The sequence below is a fragment of the Remersonia thermophila genome, chromosome 4 (assembly GCF_042764415.1).
Source record: "Remersonia thermophila strain ATCC 22073 chromosome 4, whole genome shotgun sequence".
In the NCBI taxonomy this organism is placed as follows: Eukaryota; Fungi; Ascomycota; class Sordariomycetes; order Sordariales; family Chaetomiaceae; genus Remersonia; species Remersonia thermophila.
Window position 1 is genome coordinate 2,206,384 of NC_092220.1, and position 18,682 is coordinate 2,225,065.

Consider the following 18,682-nt stretch of genomic DNA (forward strand, 5'->3'; position numbering starts at 1 on the left):
CGACCGACAGCATGGCCGACGACCCCCACAACACCAGCGACATCTCTGACGTCGCCGAGCCCGCCGCCCCCGCCAAAGAAGATGCCGAGACGACAGCCGCCCGCCGGGAGCTGAAGCAGACCTCCATCTCGGAAAAGACGGCGTCGGGTGCCGTGCGCCGCCCCCAGGACGACGATAAGAGCGGCTCGGATGACGATGCGCCCAAGCGCAAGAAGGTCGCCCGTGGCCTTACCCCGCCGACCGCCCTGAACGCCGGTCGCGACGAGGACCTTAAGGAGCAGGTCTCGTCGCCCAAGAAGAAGCGTGCCCACGACGAGCTCGACGAGACCAAAGACGCAGCCGACGCCCCGGCCGAGGGGTCGGCCGACAAGGCCGCCGGCGATGGCGCCGCTCCCGCGGGCAGCCAGAGCCGGACAGACCGGTCCGAGCCCGAAAAGAAGCGGCCGCGAGATCGCCAGGCGAGCGCATCCGTCGTGCAGAGCGGAAAGGAAGAAGTGGTAAGAATTCAACCCCCCGCCTTTTTCCAGCCGGCGCTTTGGGTAACACAAGGCCCAGGAACCGCTCTCCGCGAGCGCATCCCCGCGCTCAAGCTTGGAGTCGGCTCGCCCCAAGGCGTCTCTCGACAGCAGCACGGTCGCCAACAGCAAACCCAGCGACCAGCAACCCAAGCCGGCTTCCGCCACGGCATTCGCCAACTCTGCCTTCGGAAAGCTCGCTGCCTCGTCCACATCTCCCTTCGGCACCTTTGGCGGGCCGGCGAAACCGGGCAGCCTGTTCGGCTCCAACCCCGGGTCTTCTTCCATCTTTGGCAGCGCCAGCACCTCCCAGCCGGCCGTGACCGCAGGCCCTCCGAAGCTAAGCTTCGGCTCGGCCTCGGGCGCGTCTCCGTTCGCCACCGCGGCAGCTCCGGCCAACGGCCAGGCCGGCGGATCGCTCTTCAAGACGGGCCCGTTTTCCGCGAGCCCCTTCGGAGTTACCAGCGCCCTGCCCGGACCGCGTCTCAACTTTGGCAAGCCGGGCGAGGTCCTTAAGAGCGACAAGCCGGCCAAGCCGTTTGGGGCGCCTGACAGCGATGCTGAAGGGGGATCTGGGGCTGAGGGCAGCGAGGACGGGGACGATGCGAAGGGCGAGGGCTCGTCCGACGAGGCCGAGGCCAAGGACGAGGATAAGGACGAGTCTGCCCGCGCTGCGGAGGATAAGAAGAAGCCCAAGCTGCAGAAGAGTGAGTGACCCACCAACACCAACAACACCCTTCCGCTCTCGGTCCATGACCGCTGCCTCCATGACACCCCCAAGAAACAGAAAAACAAAACTAATCTCGACCCTTCTTCCCCGCAGTCGTTGTCGATGATGGCGAAAGCGAAGAAGTCACCCTCTTCTCCGTCCGCGCCAAGATGTACGTCATGGAGAAGGGCATCGGGTGGAAAGAGCGCGGCGCGGGCATGCTCAAGGTCAACGTTCCCAGGTCGACGGTCGAGCTGGACCCGGAACAGGGCGGGGCGCCCGACCCGACCTCGTTCGACGCCTCGGTGCTCGCCGACGAAAAGGACGAGCGCCGGAAGCACGTTCGTCTGATCATGCGCCAGGACCATACCTTGCGCGTGATTCTGAACACGGTGCTGCTGCCGGCGATGAAGTTTCAGGTCATGAACCGGCTCAAGGCGAGCACGGTTCTATTTACGGCTTTTGAGGAGGGGAGCGCGAAGCAAGTGCAGGTCAAGGTGGGTAACCTCTAATTTTTTTTTCTTTTCTTTTTCTGCGGGTGGCGTACTGACTCCTTTGGATCTAGCTGAGCGAGGCCAACGCCAACGCCTTTTACCAACTCGTCGAGATGCTGAAGAAGCGGTTGGCCGATGTTTAGCACGACGCGGCCGCTGCATGCAGTTCTCTGGCTTGCTTCCTTCGTTCCGGCAAAACGGCTATCCTCGTCGAGGGCAGGGGTCTCGCATGCGTGCGTCCTGGATGGGAGGATGGAGAGATGGCGGTCCCAGCCGCGCAAGAGGTTCTCCCATAGGGCTGATACGGATCGAGACCTGCAAGATGGGAAATTTCTCGGGGCGGCACTTGTCACGTTCTGTATATTATACTCCGCTTGGATGGGCTTTGTCATCCCGCCATCAGGGGCCTAGGAAAGGGTTGGACATGGATTGGGGCGTGTGGAGTGATGTGTCGAACGTGACTGGAAACCTCAACATCGGTGGGGGGAAGCCTGGTGGTTCTGGCTTGGGCTCGTGTTCGATACCAAACAAGTCTTATTGTTCTTCGGGAGGTCATTAACTCCTTATCCCTCGACGCCATCGAGTCCGGCCAGCTTTTCTTTTTCTGTTGTATGTCTGTCTGTCTATTTCCTAATCAGGCCCTGATTTCCCGATGTTGTTGGTGATCATGGTGATAATTACAAATCCATACCCTGCGCTGATGCGAACTCGGGCCGGGCGAGGGGAAGCCGTTGAGGGGTTCTCTTAATGGGTGTCACGTGCTCTCCCGCCATGTTCGCGGATCTCTTGAACACGCCAATCGCGTCTCCAACGACCGCCTCTTTTTCTCCCAAGACACCATTCCACTGGGACGGAACCGCACGCTCCTCTCCTTTTCTCTCCACTCTCACGCACTCCGCATCATCGCATCATCCATCCCCCACATGAAGCCATGTCTCTGGTCAACGACAACAATACCGGCCCAAGGGCTCACCTAGGGAAACGGAAAAGGGGGGCAACCTTGGGCGGAGCATCAAGCCCGGCCGACGGCGATGTGCTTGGCAATGCTGCACCCAGCCCCATTTCCGAGCCTCCTTCGGAGCCCAGCAGTGCGAACTCACCCAGTGCAGAGGCAAAAGAAAGCCCAGCTGTAGACCTCGAAGCTGCCACCGAGACCACCGCCGGCATCAAAAAGAAACGTGCCCCTCCCAAACCCAAAACCAACGACCCGGCCAAAACTCCAAAGCCAAAGACGAAAGGAAAACCATCGGCCCTTAGCACTGAAAAAGCATGCCCGTGGCCGCCCTACCTCACCCATCTCGAAAAGATCCACCGCGCCCTCAGCCTCGTCGCAACCTTCCTCTCGGCCCGCCGCCAGGTCGCTCCGACCCTCGACACCCTGCGTCCGGCCGTCGAAGGCCACACACGCTGCCCGCTCACCGTGGAGGACGTGGCGGCCGTGGTGGCGCTCCTTGCCTCGAGACATCACGGAACCGGCGGGGAGACCCTGGGAGGGCCCGAGGATGACGGACGCGGGAGAGAAAGGGGCCCGGGCAAGCCGGCCTCAGCCTCGGCGGTGACGACGGTCCGGTTCGAATACGTTGACGAGACGGAGCTGGCCATCTCCATGGGCAAAGCCGAGCGGGATCCCGCCTTTCTTCGTGACCCGGTTCTGCCGAGCTCCGAGGAGGCGCGCCAGGTGCTGGTGTTTGAGTTCCTCGATGGTGAGCTCCGTCGGGAGGTTGCCAAACCTGGTGGAGACGGCAGGACAAGAAGCAGCAGCAGCAGCAGCAGCAGCAGCACCCGCGTGCGCGACAGAGAGGAGAGAATGAAGATGCCCGTCTACAGCCCGGCGCAGATGACCAAGCTGATCGACCGGCGGAACGCAAAGTTTGTGCAGGCGGTCAATGGGTTTGTGGAGAGGTGCGTCGCGGAGGGGCTGGATCCGGAGATGGCGTTGAAGGACATGCTCCCCGCGTACGTGCCTCAGCCGAAGGCAGAACCCGCGGAGAAAGGGCCGCTCCTTGGTGGCCTGCCCGCCACCATACCGCGCGAGCGCAAGAGCATCGCCGAGATCGTGCAAGAGCTGAAGGCGAGCCCGTGGTACACAGGCCAGATTGTGCCCGACGGGCATCGCGTGGTCGAGGCGCAGGAGGCCGTCTACGGCGACCTGGACTTCTTGCTGAGCCAGGACCTTGTCAACGCGCTGTACAACGCACGCGGCATCACAAGGTTCTACGCCCACCAGGCCGAAGCCGTCAACGCCCTGCATGCCGGACACCACGTCGTGGTTGCCACCTCGACGAGCTCGGGCAAGAGCCTGATCTACCAGCTGCCGGTGCTGCACGCGCTGGAGAGGGATAGGGACACGCGGGCCATGTACATCTTCCCGACAAAGGCGCTCGCGCAGGATCAGAGACGGAGCCTCAAGGACATGATGGCTTACATGCCGACGATAGCGGATCTGGCCGTTGAGACTTTTGATGGGGATACCCCGATGGCGGACCGCGCCGCCATTCGCGATGAGGCGCGGATCATCTTTACGAACCCGGACATGCTCCATGTCAACATTCTGCCCAACGAGGAGAGGTGGAGGAGCTTTCTCGTCAATTTGAAATACGTCGTCGGTGAGCGCTTCGATGACACGGGCTGCGCATGACAGGCCTGGCTGACCTTGAAAGTCGATGAGCTCCATTATTATAACGGACTCCTGGGTTCGCACGTCGCCTTCATCATGCGCCGGTTCCGGAGGATCTGCGCCGCGCTGGGCAACCGGCATGTCAAGTTCATCTCGTGCTCGGCCACCGTGGCCAACCCGGAGGAACACTTCAAGACCATCTTTGGCGTCGACCATGTGCGGCTGGTTGACCTTGATGGGTCGCCTTCTGGTGAGAGAGGATGCCGCCATGTGCCATCCACCATGGAGGGAGAGCGTCCGCTGACATTGGGCAGGCCGCAAGGAGTTTCTCTGCTGGAACACGCCCTACAAAGACCCCGGCGATCCCGCAAGCGGCCGCGGCAACGCCATGCTGGAGTGCGCGCGTCTCTTCTGCGAGCTGATCCTCCGTGGCGTGCGCGTCATCGCCTTCACTCGGGTACGCGAGCAGTGCGAGAAGCTGGCCGGCGCCATCAAGCAGCAGCTGGAAACGCTCGGCCGTGGCGAGGCGGCCGCCCGCGTCATGGGCTATCGCGGCGGCTACACGGCGCAGGACCGCCGACGCATCGAGACGGAGATGTTCGAGGGCAAGCTGCTGGGCATCGTGGCCACGACGGCCCTCGAGCTGGGCGTCGACATTGGCACCCTGGACTGCGTGCTCACCTGGGGCTTTCCGTACTCCATCGCCAACCTCCGTCAGCAAAGCGGCCGTGCCGGTCGCCGCAGCAAAGACTCGTTGTCGATACTCGTCGGCGACGGCTTTGCCACCGACCAGCATTACATGCAGAATCCGGACGAGCTCTTCACCAAGCCTAACTGCGCCCTGCAGGTTGATCTCGACAACGTGCTCGTCAAAGAAGCCCACCTGCAGTGCGCCGCGCACGAAATGCCCATCCTCCCCGCCTCCGACGCCGTCTACTTCGGCCCCGACCTCGCCCAAATCTGCGCCGAGCGCCTCGTCCCCGATCCCCAGGGCTTCTACCACTGCCACCCGCGTTTCCGGCCGCAACCCTCCCGCTTCGTCTCCGTCCGCGACGCCGAAGACGATCACTTTGCCGTCGTCGACGTCACCAACAACCGCAACGTCGTCCTGGAAGAGCTCGAGGCCTCGAGAGCCATCTTCACCCTGTACGACGGCGCCATTTTTCTTCACCAAGGCGCCACCTACCTGGTCCGCGACTTCGACCCGGACCGCAAGCTTGCCCGTGTCGAGCGCGTCCGCGTCGATTGGATCACCCAGCAGCGCGATTATACCGACGTAGACCCGATCGAGACGGAGGCCGTCAAACGCATCCGCGGCTCTCCCTGCTGCGCTTACTACGGATCCATCCGCATCAAGCAGGTCGTCTTTGGGTACTTCAAAGTCGACGCCCGCCGCGGCCGCGTCCTCGACGCCGTGCAGGTCGACAACCCCCCCGTCATCCGCCACAGCAAAGGCATGTGGCTTGACGTTCCCCAACCCGCGCTGGACATGCTCGCCGCGCGACGCCTGCACGCGGCCGCCGCGATCCACGCCGCGCAGCACGCGCTCATGAGCCTCATACCCAACTTCGTCATGAGCATGCCCGGCGACGTGCGAACCGAGTGCAAGTCCCCCATCAAGGAGTTCTCCGCCACGGCGGCCCGGTCCCAGCGGAAGCGCCCCGCGAGACTGACGTTCTACGACGCCAAGGGGGGTGCGGGAGGCAGCGGCATCAACACCAAGGCGTTTGACTTTGTCGACGATCTCCTGAGGCAGGCGCTAACGAGGGTCGAGGCATGCCCCTGCGAGGGCGGGTGTCCGGAGTGTTGCGCCAGCGAGCTCTGCGCGGAGGGGAACGAGGTGATGAGCAAGGTTGGGTGTAAGGTCGTGCTGAAAACGCTGCTGGGGGAGGAGGTGGATGTCGAGGAGCTGCCTATGGGGCCGGAGCCTGGGCGGGGGGAGGAGGGAGGGATTACCGTTGAGACGGTTGTTTTGCCAGGGAGAGTCCCGGCTCGGGATGGGAGAGGATTGGTGATAGAGGCGGCGGGCGGTAAATGAGCGTGTTGGACAAAGAACCGAAATGGCGATGGATGATGACAGGTAAGACTTGGCCAATCCAACAACAACGATGCTGGGATAGGGCCAGGTTTCATCTCTGAGCGCGCGTGCCGGGCTCCGGCGTCCCCGGAGAAGGGACAAGATGTCGTCCGCGCCGCCCGCGCCGCCCGTGCGCAGTCCTTCCGCCCTGCCGATCGGTCCAGTCGGATTTTGAGCTTGGAGCATGAGAGCGTGTTCAGGCACCGCGAACGACCCAAACTTTACAGGCCACCCTTGTTCCCATGCTTCCTTCACTAGCAGACCCGCGCTCTGTTCGTGGTGGTGATGCTTGCGACAGCGGTGGCAGGGAGCGGGCCAACGCAAACATGTCTCCTGACGGCATCTCCCTCTTGCTTCCGCTGCCACTCTTCACAGGCATGGCATTCCTTCCACAGCCGTCAGGAAAGACGTACGAAACAATGCTAAGCTTTTGCCAAGCGCCGTTGGTGAGATGCGCGATGCCGATGCTTCTCGATCCGCTACCTGGGCCCAACCAGCCAACATGTCAGGCATCCAACGTGCCCCGTCACGGAGCCAAGAGGAGAGGAGCGAGCAACTGACGGGACAGCAGACATAGACACCCATAGACACACTGAAACAAGGGAACAAACAAATCCAGGAAGACCTGGTACCGCATTACCCAGTGTCGGCGTCCGGCGTGCTGGGGCCCGCCGTCTCTCACTGCATCGCCGCACGTCGCGGCGGCGACGCCACATGAAGGCACAAAGCGGACTGCTGTGCCCCAGAAACAAAACACTCGGCCTGTTGGTGCTGTTCAAGATGGCTTGGCTGCTCCCCCAGATGTCCCCCTGCGAGATGTTCACCAAGCAGCCGATTCCTTTTTTTTTTTTTTTTTTTTGGATATTTAATGGGACATGGCGGATGAAGTTGGGCTTCATCGACTTGACTTGGACACCTTCATGCTGCCCGTGATACTCACCCTCGACTCCCAAGCGTAAAGGCTTATAGCCCCGTGAGCGGCATCGTTGATTTGTCATAGGTGCCGTTAGCATCGTTCGTTGGCTCCAGGAGCGGCTCCCGTTCGCAGCACTCACTTAGGTCGGCGTTCTTTGGCGCGCAGCAGCCATGGCGTTGGGTTTGTTCGGGCCGGGGACGGGAGAGCTGCACCACCAACAAGAGGAGCAACAAGGACAGCTGCAAGACCAGCCACCGCCATCTCCGCCGTCGCCGTCGCTGCCACCGCAGCAGATGGAGAAGCACGAGAGCGCAGAACCGCCGGCGACACCGGCGGCGGCGGCGGCGGCTTCTCCAGCGCTGATGGCCTCTCGGCCAGCATCATCCTCTTCGGCCACCACCTTGCCGGCGTCCACGCCGGATTCTCACTGCAACGAGAAGCCTCCGTCCACCGCCGCCTCGCCGCGCTCCCACGAGCCCCACAGCCACGTCTACCTTAGCCCTCTCCTGAGAAGCGTCGCCGATGGCCCCTCCGGCAGCGGCAGCCGCAGCCAACCCGCCAGCCCGCGGCTCCCGCTCAGCGCCCGCCTCCCTCTCCACGCCGGCGACCTTGCCTCCTCTCCGCGCCCGCCGAGCGCGAAATCCGCGCCGGCCAAAAGCCACGGCCCCGGCGCCGCGCCCGGCGCCGTCGCTGCCTCGGGCATGTCGCTGCTCCGCCGCAAGCTCCGCGTGCGCGAGATGGGCGAGTCGGGCCGGTCCGGCGTCCACCCGGCCATCTTCCTGCGCAACGTGTTCCGCTCGGCGTCGTTCGCGTCGCGGGCGGTCAACGTGCTGTGGCCGGTGGTGCCGGCGGCGGTGGCCGTCATGTTTGCGCTGCCGGACCACCACCTGCTCGTCTTCATCCTGAGCTACCTGGCCATGGTGCCGTGCGCGAACCTGATTGGGTTCGCGGGCCAGGAGCTGAGCAGGAAGTTTCCTTATGTGGTTGGGGTGATTGCGGAGACGACGTAAGCCTTTTCTTTTGTGGCTTTTCTCTCTCTCTCTTTTTTTATTCTCTGAAGATGCGAGATGCGAGGAAGGGTTGCTGACGGATGGATGGGACTCGCAGGCTCGGGAGCCTGGTCGAGATCATCATCTTCATCGTGCTCATCACGAGCCCCGAGAAGAGCGGAGTCGACTACATCCAGGTGATCCAGGCGGCCATCCTGGGCTCCATCTTGGCGACCATGCTGCTGTGCTTGGGCCTGTGCTTTGTCGCCGGCGGTCTCAAGCGCGAGGAGTCGTCGTTCAGCGAAGCCGTGAGCGAGGCGGGCAACGGGCTGCTCCTGACAGCGTAAGTGGGCTCCAAGAGGACCAAGAGACGAACACAAGCGGCTAACCCTTCTCTCCCCAGCGGCTTCGGTCTCGCCATCCCCACCGTCTTTGAGCACTCCCTTGTCGGCAAGATCCCTTACGACGAGCTCCTCGACAAGACCATCAACCTCTCCCGCGCCACCGCCGTCCTCCTCATGATCGCCTACATGACGTACCTCTTTTTCCAGGCCCGCACCCACCACGGCATCTACGACGCCGTGTTTGAAACCGACGAGGAGCGCGACCTCAAGAAGAAGGTCCAGCACATCCACCACCGGCTGACGTTTACCGAGTGCTGCGTCGCGCTGGCCATCTCGATCGCGCTCGTCACCATCATCGCCAAGGCGCTCGTCGACCGCATTCACTACCTCGTCGAGGAGCGGCACGTGTCGGATGCGTTTGTCGGGCTGATCCTGGTGCCGCTGGTCGAGAAGGCGGCGGAGCACCTCACGGCCATCGACGACGCGTACAACCAGCAGATGAACTTTGCGCTGTCGGACGTGCTGGGGGCCACGCTGCAGACGGCGCTGTTCAACGGGCCGCTGGTGGTCATCGTCGGCTGGGGGCTGGGCAAGCCCATGGGGTTTCACTTTGAGGTCTTTGACGCCGTGGTGCTCATCCTGTCCATCATCACCGTGGGCAACTTCCTGCGCGACCAGAAGAGCAACTACCTCGAGGGCGCCCTGTGCGTCGTCGTCTACGTTGCCATCGCCGTGGGCGCCTACAACTACCCGAACCCGCACCACATGGCGGGCCCGGGAGGTGTCGACGCGCACCATTGAGCCATGCACAAAAAGCATTCGGTCCCTAGGCATTCATCATGCGTATGCTGCATTCGCTCTTGTAATATTGCCATAAGTAGTTCTAGTAGTAGCTTGATGAGTAGGGTTGGGTTGGGTTGGGTTGGGTCTGGCGTTGAGTATCCCACAGCAAAAAGGCGGGCTTTTCTGGGTTCAAGACAATAGAGGAAGAGTAAGAGAGTTCATGGCGATGAACGGTGGTAGTTATTCACCAATTCCACCTTTTTGTCATGTGAAATCATGAATCAACGCCGCAACGCTTGTCGTCGCGGTATTGTATTAATCGTACCGTGTACCGTGTGACCTGCTAGCGTATCGGTACCGTGTCGGGTCACGTGACCATTCCCGTCCAACGGCCCCCCCTCCCCCGATTGGCGAAACGGCGATTGGGCAATCGCTGGAGCTGCCGAGCGGGCCTCGCCGAGACCTGACCAAACAGCTTCACCAAAGCCAAGCGAAATCCCGCTCCGGCCCCCCCCCCCCAATATCCCCCCCGGCGATAGGAGCCTTTCAAACACGCAAACCTCGACCCGACGAGCGACGCCGCCGCAGACCCTCATCCCCAATCTCCCACACCAGACGCAATGCGCGCGACGTTCCGCCTCTTCGCGGCCGTGCGCCCGGCGGCGGCCCGCTATCTCGAGCCCGGCACCCCGACCGGCCTGACCGGCCTCTACACCCACCCTTCGCCGCGCTCCGCCCTGCTCTACCTCTACAAGACCACCCTCGAGAAGCTCCAGGGCGTCCCCGAGCACTCGGTCTACCGCCAATCCGTCGAGGCCGTCACCAAGCACCGCCTGTCCCTCGTCGAGGGCGTCGTCCCGGCCGGCTACGACGAGTGGGCGGAGCGCGCCCGCAAGCTGCTCGAGCAGCACCCGGACCAGTTCTCGGGCCGGCACGGCGACAGGGTCTCGGGCGCGAGGGCGATCCGGGTCGACCGCGGCGGCGATGCCTTTGTCGTCCGGCACGTGCCCCAGAAGGCGGATATCCGGGACGAGGAGTGGGACGGCGAGGTGGACGAGGGCCCGGAGCTCGAGGGCAGCAGGACGCTCGAGGAGAAGCAGGACCTGGTGCACATCTTTGAGAGGGCCGACATCAACGACGTGGAGCAGGAGATTCCTTGGGAGCCGGAGCCGCAGCTTACCGCGGATCAGTGAGTTCCTCCCAACCCCCCCCCCCCCCCCTCTCTTTTCCCTCCCCCTTCTGAAGGTGTGAGGTTGTACGCACGATGGATGGAAACGGTGCTGACGCGTGCGTGTCTGGCAGGGTCGCGGAGCTGGAGGAGAAGATCGGCGCCGGCCTGATCGAGGAGGTCATCCAGGTTGCCGAGGGCGAGCTCAAGCTGGTGGACGTCATGATCCAGGCCAAGCCGTAAGTCATGCGTTCCCCGCATGTTTCCTGCCTTCTTCGGGGCATGCTTTGCTAACGTCTTACGTGCAGTTGGGAGCCTCTTGAGGAGCAGCCCCGGGAGGGCCAATGGACCTACTTTGAGAGGAAAGAGTAAGGAGGGGGGAGGGATGAGTATCTGGTGTGTCGTCGCAGCAACTGTACATAAAAAATAGACTCGATCCCATTTTCACGAGCCAGCCAAGGTGCGAGAGCAGACATGAGAAGCGGAAAGGGTCTGATGCTGTAGGGAGAGAGAGAGAGAGACGGGGGGAAGGGGGCCTCGGCCATAGCGAAAGCCGAGATGAAACCCCGATGCAAACAAAAAATTGACTTGGACCATTTGCCTATCCCAAGTGCTTTCAGAACTCGCGGCCACCGCATCAATCGGAGATGGTGTTGGTGTGGTGGTGACGTACCACGAGCCAGTACCCCACGGGCCGGTCGATACGCGTCATTACATGTTACAACACCTTGGTTTTCTCACGTTTTACCAGATGTCGACAAACCACATCACCAGCTTCCATAGCTCACATGAAAAGGTCGGCCATCACCCTGCTCTCCTATGCGCTTGTGTGCATCTCTGGCTTTCGGTCAAGAAAGAAAGATAGACACGATACTACATTGATGAGCCCAACCATCTTTCTCTGGCCCGGAGCCACTCGTTTGATCTTCTCTTCGCTGCCAGGCCAACAAACGCCTTCGACCGTAATGACAAGCACCCCTTCACAATTCAACACCTTCTCCTGAACGTAAACAAAAAATAATACAACACCAAAAACGAGGCCAACAAGCATAGCCACCTGCAAGATGGACTCCTCCTCTCACTCCGACTTCCCTCTCCACCGCAAAACCAAAGCCAAGCGCAAGAGAAAGCGCGCCGCCTCCGCCTCGACTTCGGCCACCGACGCCGTCATCAACCCTCTCTCCCACCCGCCCGACACCCTCCGCCAGTTCGCCGTCGCCGGCTATCCCGCCGACCAACCCCTACCGAGCCGGGCCTATCCCGGCTTCCCGCACCGCCCGCCCCGTCTGGCATGGGCCGTCGGCGAAGCAGCGGGAGGCGAAACCCACGAGCTCCTCGGCGGGAGACCATCACCCTCATCAGCAACAGCAGCAGCAGCAGCGGCATCTTCATCATCTCGTCGATCCCGAGCAGGCGGAGAAGGACGACCCGGCGACGGCACGTCCGCCAGCGACGCAGACGTCGACACCAACGCCGACGACGACGACGACGACAACAACAACAACGACGACGACGACGACGACGACGACGACGACGACGGGACGACCACCGGGGGGTGGCAAACCACCGACGCCGAAACCGACGGCCAGACCACGGCCGACGAAGCGGCCGCCCCGCCGAGGAGGACGAAACGCGGCGCCAAGCCCGGCGCCGTCGACCGCCGCGCCCAGGCCTACCGCGCCCGCGTCGGCGCCCTCGTCGCCGTCGTCCGCCGCGCGCTCGCCGAGGGGGACATCCCCACGGCCCGCCGCGCGTTCGGCCTGCTGGCGCGCGCGCGCGTGTACGCGAGGCGCGTGGACCTGCGGTGGGAGAGGATCTGGGAGATGGGAGCGGAGGTGTTGATGCGGGAGGGGGAAGGGAGGGGGGGAGAAGGAGGAGGAGGAGAGGGGAAAGGGGCGGTGCGTTGGGGTTGGGTGTGAAGAACGAAGAAGAAGAAAAGGTTTACGAGGACGAGGATGAGGACGAGAAGGAGGAGGAAGAGGACGAGGAAGAGGACGAGCAGGCAGCCGAGGCCCGTCTCGGTCGTCTCAAGGCTTACTACGAGTACCTGATCCAGCAGTACCCGTACACGAAGCAGCACGCGGCCAGGAGCGGGCCTAGCGCCGTAGACTTCCACGTGGCCTTGTTCAGCACCGAGATGGAGGCGGCGCACGCGGCGCACCGGAGGGGCTTGGAGCGGCTGGAGCGCGGGGACGATGACCTCGGTGAAGACGACAAAGACGACGACGACGACGATGATGATGCTGGCGCGGAGGAGGGGCAGGAGAACGACGAGGCCCATGCATGGGGCTCCCGACGAGACTACGCCATCGACGACGCCATGGACATCGACGCCCCGTCGTCCGACAGCTACTACCGCGACCGTCTCCGAAGCACCCTCTCCTCGCCGCACGACCGCGACCCACCCTATCTTGCACCACCGCCGCCGCTGCTGCTGCCGCCGCCGCCGCCGCCGCCGCCATCGCTCAGCCGTCGCGAGCGCCGCCGTCTCCAGCGCGAGGACGAGCTCCGCCGCACCGCTCTTCAGCGCATGGCCTCGGTGGCCGAGCGCATGGACACGGCCATGGAAGCCGTGCCCTTCTCGCGCGATGCCGAGATGCTGAGGCTGCGCGCCATGGTGGCTCTGTACATTGCAGACTTGAACGTTCCGCCGTCAATCGGGGATGGCGAGGCCCGCGGCAGTCGGAAAGGGCGTGTTAAGGAGCGTCGGAGGGCCCGTGATCTGCTGGCAAAGATCAAAGAGGGAGGGGGGAAGCTACAGGAGCATGATGAGGAGCTGCTCAGGTCGTTGCAGGCGGATGAGGAGGATGAGGAGGAGGAAGAGGATGGGGAGGAACAAGAGAACCCGTCGCATAAAAGCGCGACGGCTGCGCTGCCCCTATTTTCATCCATGGAGTTCTAACAAGAAAACAAGCGCAATGAATCCCAACGGAGTTCATCCGCCCCTCCCGCACGCACAAGGTAGAAACGAACAACATCGCCTTTCATCCCTCATTCAAAGGCGCCCTATCAAGCCGTCGGCGCCGCCGCGCCCTTCTCCTTCCCCCAGCGCTGGTAAACAAGCGCCCGGTTTCCATTCCCCACAACCACGCACCACTCGCCCTCGGGACTCCAGCCGACCTGCCGCCCGACGAACCCGGGCTCGATCTGCAGCGTCCGGTGCGCCTTCACGTACCCTACGGGATTCGACAGGTCGTACATGCTGGCCCAGGCCTGCAGCGTGTCGCGGCCCCAGCCCAGCTGCGTGGCGGCAGCGTTCTCCGGGTCCGGGCTGGCGGATACCATCGAGTCCTTGTCGACGCCTCCGGCGAATGATGACCTGAAGCTGGGCGTAAAGTCCCTCGCCGCAGCCGCCGTCGTGCCTGCGGTTGTCGTCGTCGTCATCGTTGTTGTTGTTGTAGCTGTCGTCATGGCTGTGGGCTTCTTCCCTCTCTTGACCGTCAACCAGCTCGGCTTCTGCACCGCCGCGCCCTCCCCCGTCAACAGCTTCCCGGCGGGCTGCGCCTCGCGCAGGTCGGCCATGTACTCCCGATACGCCCCGAACCGCGCAAAGTCCCAGAAAAAGGTCTTTGACTTTGCGTTGGCAAAGGCCAGGATCGGGTGCTTGCCAGGGGCGTGAAACATGCGGAAGCGCATGAAGAACTGCACGCCGCACTCGGGCGTGTGAAACTGGGCCAGGCGGGTGAACATGGCGGGACGGTCCGGGGAGGGTGCCGGGTTGAAGTAGGAGCGCGTCTGCTTCGACATGTCGGTCGGCGTGGGTGCCTCGAGCGGGCCCGGGATCGGGTCCTTGGAGGAGAATCCCTCGATGCGCCAGAGGACGATCGAGTCTTCGTGGCAGGCGCGGGAGAGGACGAGGTCGCCGTAGAAGGCGACGCTGGCGGTGTTAGCGGAAGGCCGAGCGCGGGAGGGAATGGAAGCGGCTGGTTACCAGTCGACGAGGTTGTTGTGAACCTCGGAGGAGGAGAAGTGAGGATACTGGAAAACAAACGGGACCTCGAGATGTTCATCGGGGAACTCGGGCAGCGCCCACTTCGATAGCGTCAGCCTATCTACTTCCCGCAGAGCCGTTGGACGCCTCCGTACCATGTTGATGACTTGATCATGGCCGGTGGACAAGAGATAGCGGCCGTTGTCATGGAAGGACTGTTGAGGGAGGGGGGGGTCAGCAGCTGCGGACAGACGCATGGGCGTGATATATGAGCTTGGAGCAAGACGCACCACGCTCAGGAGGTTGTAGAGATGGCTCTCGCCGCCCAGGATACACAGGCATGGCTGTTTGTCATGTGCCGCCGCTAGGCTCCAGATGCGAATGGTGGTGTCGTCGGATGCTGAAGCGATGATGAGCGGGTTGGCAGGCGATGTGGCGAGGTCATTGATGCCCTACGGTCTGTCAACTGGCTGCGGCAGCATACACACACACGCACACATTCCGCAGGCCGTCCCAGCAACTTACACCTCCATGGCCGACAAGAGTCTGGAGATGGTTAGCTCTCACCCATCACCATACAGAGTGCTCCCTCAGGTAGACGGTGGACTGGGCCAGGGCTCCCGAGGCTCACCTTGACCAGTTTCGCCTGTTGTACGTTGTACACCTTGACATTGGCATCGTTTCCCGCCACGCAGAGCCAGGCGTCGTACGTGACGGGGTCTCTCGACCAGCAACACGCGCAGTTTGCGCTATCCTAGGGCCAGTTAACAGGGCAAGCCTCTCTTGGGAGGTTCTCCAAGAGCCGAGAGACGCGTGTGGATTGCGTACCGAGTCATCACGGATCAGCTGCAATACCTCGCAAGGGTTGGCATCCTTGTCTGCCGTCTGCGTCAAACGGCAAACCACGGCCTGTTTGCGGCATGCTGTGTGAGCGTTACACCAGAGAGGATGGGTCCCATGGGAATCGGGTTGAAACTTACGTGCTTCTTACTCGTGGCGGCGAATATTGGCGGCGCTCCGGGAGGGTTGTAGGGGTAGAACTTGACATCAAAGAACTCGGCGAGGTCTGGCGGACTGTGGTCAGCGGGTTACCATCGAATGTATAAAACAAACGCCGTACCCTGATTCGCCGCGTCCTCAGGAGATGAGAAGTCGTCCTGTCACAAAAGGTCAGCATCCTGACCCCAAACGATGCTTTCATGGGGCATGCATGTCATGGGCTCACCTGGAAGATGAACGATGAGCGCAGACGCGGGAGCTCCCACTCTGCCGAATCCGCGGGCGCCATGGTCCAGGAGGCGATGAGGTCAAGGCTGGCGGGTGACGGACAATGTTCTCAGGCATCAGCCTACACTTCTTGAAAGCTCAAGCTCTCTTTTTTTCATCTAGATATCCCCCCGATGCCGACTCCGGGAGGGGATGACGCCGGGAAATCGCTGTGTGGGGCCGGGCCGGCCTCCGGTGAGCTCGGGGAGCTCTCTGATGTGCGATTGGATAAACGAAGGAGAAAAGCTCTGCAGGATGCGATGGCAATCCGGGTAAGCGTCTAAAATCAAAGATGCAACCGCTGCAGAGAGATCCACGACCGAGCGGAACTTGGACGGTTTGAATGGAGATTCATCCTTTTTCTGTTGATGCCCGGCGAAGGAGGCAGGAGGGAGGAGTGGGTCTTGCCGAAGAGCGCGTCGCCCATTTCATTACATGGTAAGCGTCACGCGACGCGCTTTCCGGGGATGCGGTCTATCTACTGCTGGCATTTACACGGCTTTGTCGAAACCCGAAATGGGGGGCTCTTCAACACCACGGAAGAAGGGGGAGCTTTGGAAATGGGCCCGGCAAGGCCACCCAAGGTATCGAGCATCTCCTCGGTCTACTCCCTATGTAGGTCGGGTGCGGATGGTGTATGCTGGGCTGTGGAAGCATCGCCAAGACATGTTTGCATACCCGCTAGTTATGTAAAAGTACGGCTGAGGAGCCTACACCGTAAGGTATCCGATGCAATGCCTTCAACCTCCTCCTGTCTATAGTAACTACCCAAAGGTAGCAGCAGGCTGTTGTGTTTCCTGCCTGCCGCCCCCCTTGTTTTCGATTCCTTGTTTTTTTTTTTTTTTTTTTTTCTGCCGAGATGCCCATCATATCGACGGGAGGCGGTCTCGCAGCGTACTTCGGCCTTCGCCGTGAGGCCATCCATTCATTAATTAGTTTGTTATACGACACCATCTAAGTAGGCCGTCCGAATCCGGAAATCATGTCCCGGGGCTGAAGCCTCTCTCGCCTGCGCCGCTGCCTCCGGCATGGGTGGCAAAGCCTGCCGGATACAAGGTCTCGCAAACCTCTCTCTCTCTCTCGCCAACGAGCTTCGTGCAGATGGTCGGAGTTTGTCGTGAGAGGGGTCCTGAGGGACGGAACCCCGGGATAGACGCCTCGGGCTCAGCAGCGATGCCGCATGGACAAGCTGGCATGGCACCGGCGACTCCTTCTTTAGCCGAGCGCGAAGATCCTGCGCATTCATTCATGATCGGGGCGGCCATGGAATGGTGGGAAGCCGAAGGACGTGACCCGATTCGCTTCGGCGCGGCGGTCAGGATGCAGCAACCAAGCTTTCATACCCACCTACCCCCACCATGGCCGCCAACATGCCATGCGCAAACTAACCCTCATCTATCTCTTTTTCTCCTTAGTGCCTCCTCCTACTGCAGCATCTCGCATAGTCTAGCAGGGCTGTGGCGCTTGCACACCAACAAGTACCCCCCCCCCCCCCCCTCATCCCATGCCCCTCATCCCAACGTAACACGGGGGTTCTTCTCGAGCAGTAGCGCTGTCTTGCTGCAGCATAGCGCAGCTCGTCATTTGGGGTGAATGGCTGCCGAATCACGCCACGGGCAAGCAGCGGTCGCAGGTTTAGTGGCACCACAAAGGAGGAGCTTCGGGAGGGAACAAGCGCTGGTTGCCGCCAGTTCAACATGCTTGGGAAAGATGGCTCGGCGGTTAGCGCGTGTAAGCACGGCCTCTGGAGCACAGCGAGCAGGAAAGCATCGCCAGTCGGGTGACCGCGGGCCTACTATACATACATGCATGGCCCGTCAAGCTGTCGGGCTCAAAATATGCCAACTCTGAGGACCCCCTCCCTCCCCGGGGCGTCTTGGCTCGTACGGTGCCTGGTTTCCCTGGTTGGCAAACCGCGCTCTGAAGAACCGTTCAAATAGATGCCTCCCCTCCCTTCTTTCCTTTCAGGATGGCCGAGAGGCGCAAAAGGCACACACGAGGGCGCGCACAGAAAAGTCCCCAGCGATGCCCACCGGAGAGCCTTACCAGCGCTATCTTGCCAAGGTACCGGTACCTTAGGTAGGTAGGTACTATGTTTGCTAGGAAGCTGAAACCCTCCCCCCCCCCTCCCCCCTCCCCTTCTCCCCCGCCACCTCCAACTGAGAAACCGAGAACGTATCCCCGATGACGGCGGCGCTATCTGCAAGCCCGGCGCCGATCTCGCGAAGCTTACGAACCAGGAACCTCGCGCTCCTCGGTTCCCTGGGCTGGAGGGTTACCGCATGACACACATCACCCGCCGCGCGGCAAATACATACGCTATGTACGCATGCGCATATATCTATATCCGTTTTGGGGTTTCCAGAGCCACGGTGTTGGTGAAGGGGAAGCACGCGACAGTCGTCGCTGCCGAACCCGCGCCGCAGACACGCAGAGGAAGATCTTGGAAAGCCAAAGCAAAAGTGATTGGGCGTACCCACCCGGCCATAAGCGCGGGCTCATATCCTGCGTTCCAAGTCGCCGGTAGCTTCCCAGCCGCTCCCGGACCCCTGGGTCAGGATCTCCGGTCATGCCTAAAATAGCCGGGCGAGGGAGGGGTTGGAGCATGGCTACTTCTGTGGTATGTGTGGTGAGAGGGTTTGTGGGGGGGGGAGTTTGGTGAGTACGTGTGTGTGTGCGTATGTGTGTGCGTGTGTATGTGTGTGTGTAAGTGAGCGAGTGAGAGAGGGAAAGAGGGAGGAGTGTGCGTTTGTGTACGTTCATGTGGCCTACCACGGTCCTGGGTACGGTATGTGTTGTGGGTTGTGTGTGTGTACACCGTCGGTGGATGTACACCACTAACTACTGTCTAAGTAAGTACCTACTGTACGCAG

At 61.8% G+C, this 18,682-nt stretch overlaps 6 protein-coding genes across 6 annotated transcripts; 5 read left to right on the top strand and 1 right to left on the bottom strand.

The window, feature by feature from the left end:
* Positions 1–11: 11 nt before the first annotated feature.
* Positions 12–1,861, top strand: VTJ83DRAFT_4765 (uncharacterized protein; the record flags this gene model as incomplete). Its single annotated transcript, XM_071011290.1, has 4 exons — positions 12–497; positions 556–1,222; positions 1,339–1,721; positions 1,790–1,861. 4 exons carry the CDS (start codon positions 12–14, stop codon positions 1,859–1,861), a joined length of 1,608 nt encoding a protein of 535 aa, XP_070866215.1.
* Positions 1,862–2,649: 788 nt separating this feature from the next.
* Positions 2,650–6,373, top strand: VTJ83DRAFT_4766 (uncharacterized protein; the record flags this gene model as incomplete). The annotated part of the gene is made up of 3 exons (XM_071011291.1): positions 2,650–4,324; positions 4,379–4,585; positions 4,650–6,373. The coding sequence occupies 3 exons, from the start codon at positions 2,650–2,652 to the stop codon at positions 6,371–6,373; spliced, it is 3,606 nt and encodes a 1,201-aa protein (XP_070866216.1).
* A 1,125-nt stretch (positions 6,374–7,498) lies between these two features.
* VTJ83DRAFT_4767 (uncharacterized protein) lies at positions 7,499–9,462 on the top strand (the record flags this gene model as incomplete). The annotated part of the gene is made up of 3 exons (XM_071011292.1): positions 7,499–8,334; positions 8,436–8,660; positions 8,721–9,462. The coding sequence occupies 3 exons, from the start codon at positions 7,499–7,501 to the stop codon at positions 9,460–9,462; spliced, it is 1,803 nt and encodes a 600-aa protein (XP_070866217.1).
* Positions 9,463–10,064: 602 nt separating this feature from the next.
* VTJ83DRAFT_4768 (uncharacterized protein) lies at positions 10,065–10,984 on the top strand (the record flags this gene model as incomplete). Its single annotated transcript, XM_071011293.1, has 3 exons — positions 10,065–10,633; positions 10,747–10,851; positions 10,921–10,984. 3 exons carry the CDS (start codon positions 10,065–10,067, stop codon positions 10,982–10,984), a joined length of 738 nt encoding a protein of 245 aa, XP_070866218.1.
* Positions 10,985–12,749: 1,765 nt separating this feature from the next.
* On the top strand, positions 12,750–13,514 carry VTJ83DRAFT_4769 (uncharacterized protein; the record flags this gene model as incomplete). The annotated part of the gene is made up of 1 exon (XM_071011294.1): positions 12,750–13,514. One exon carries the CDS (start codon positions 12,750–12,752, stop codon positions 13,512–13,514), a length of 765 nt encoding a protein of 254 aa, XP_070866219.1.
* A 107-nt stretch (positions 13,515–13,621) lies between these two features.
* Positions 13,622–15,831, bottom strand: VTJ83DRAFT_4770 (uncharacterized protein; the record flags this gene model as incomplete). The annotated part of the gene is made up of 10 exons (XM_071011296.1): positions 13,622–14,489; positions 14,544–14,644; positions 14,699–14,758; positions 14,834–14,995; positions 15,069–15,089; positions 15,175–15,297; positions 15,372–15,452; positions 15,524–15,609; positions 15,664–15,700; positions 15,769–15,831. The coding sequence occupies 10 exons, from the start codon at positions 15,829–15,831 to the stop codon at positions 13,622–13,624; spliced, it is 1,602 nt and encodes a 533-aa protein (XP_070866220.1).
* Positions 15,832–18,682: the final 2,851 nt, after the last annotated feature.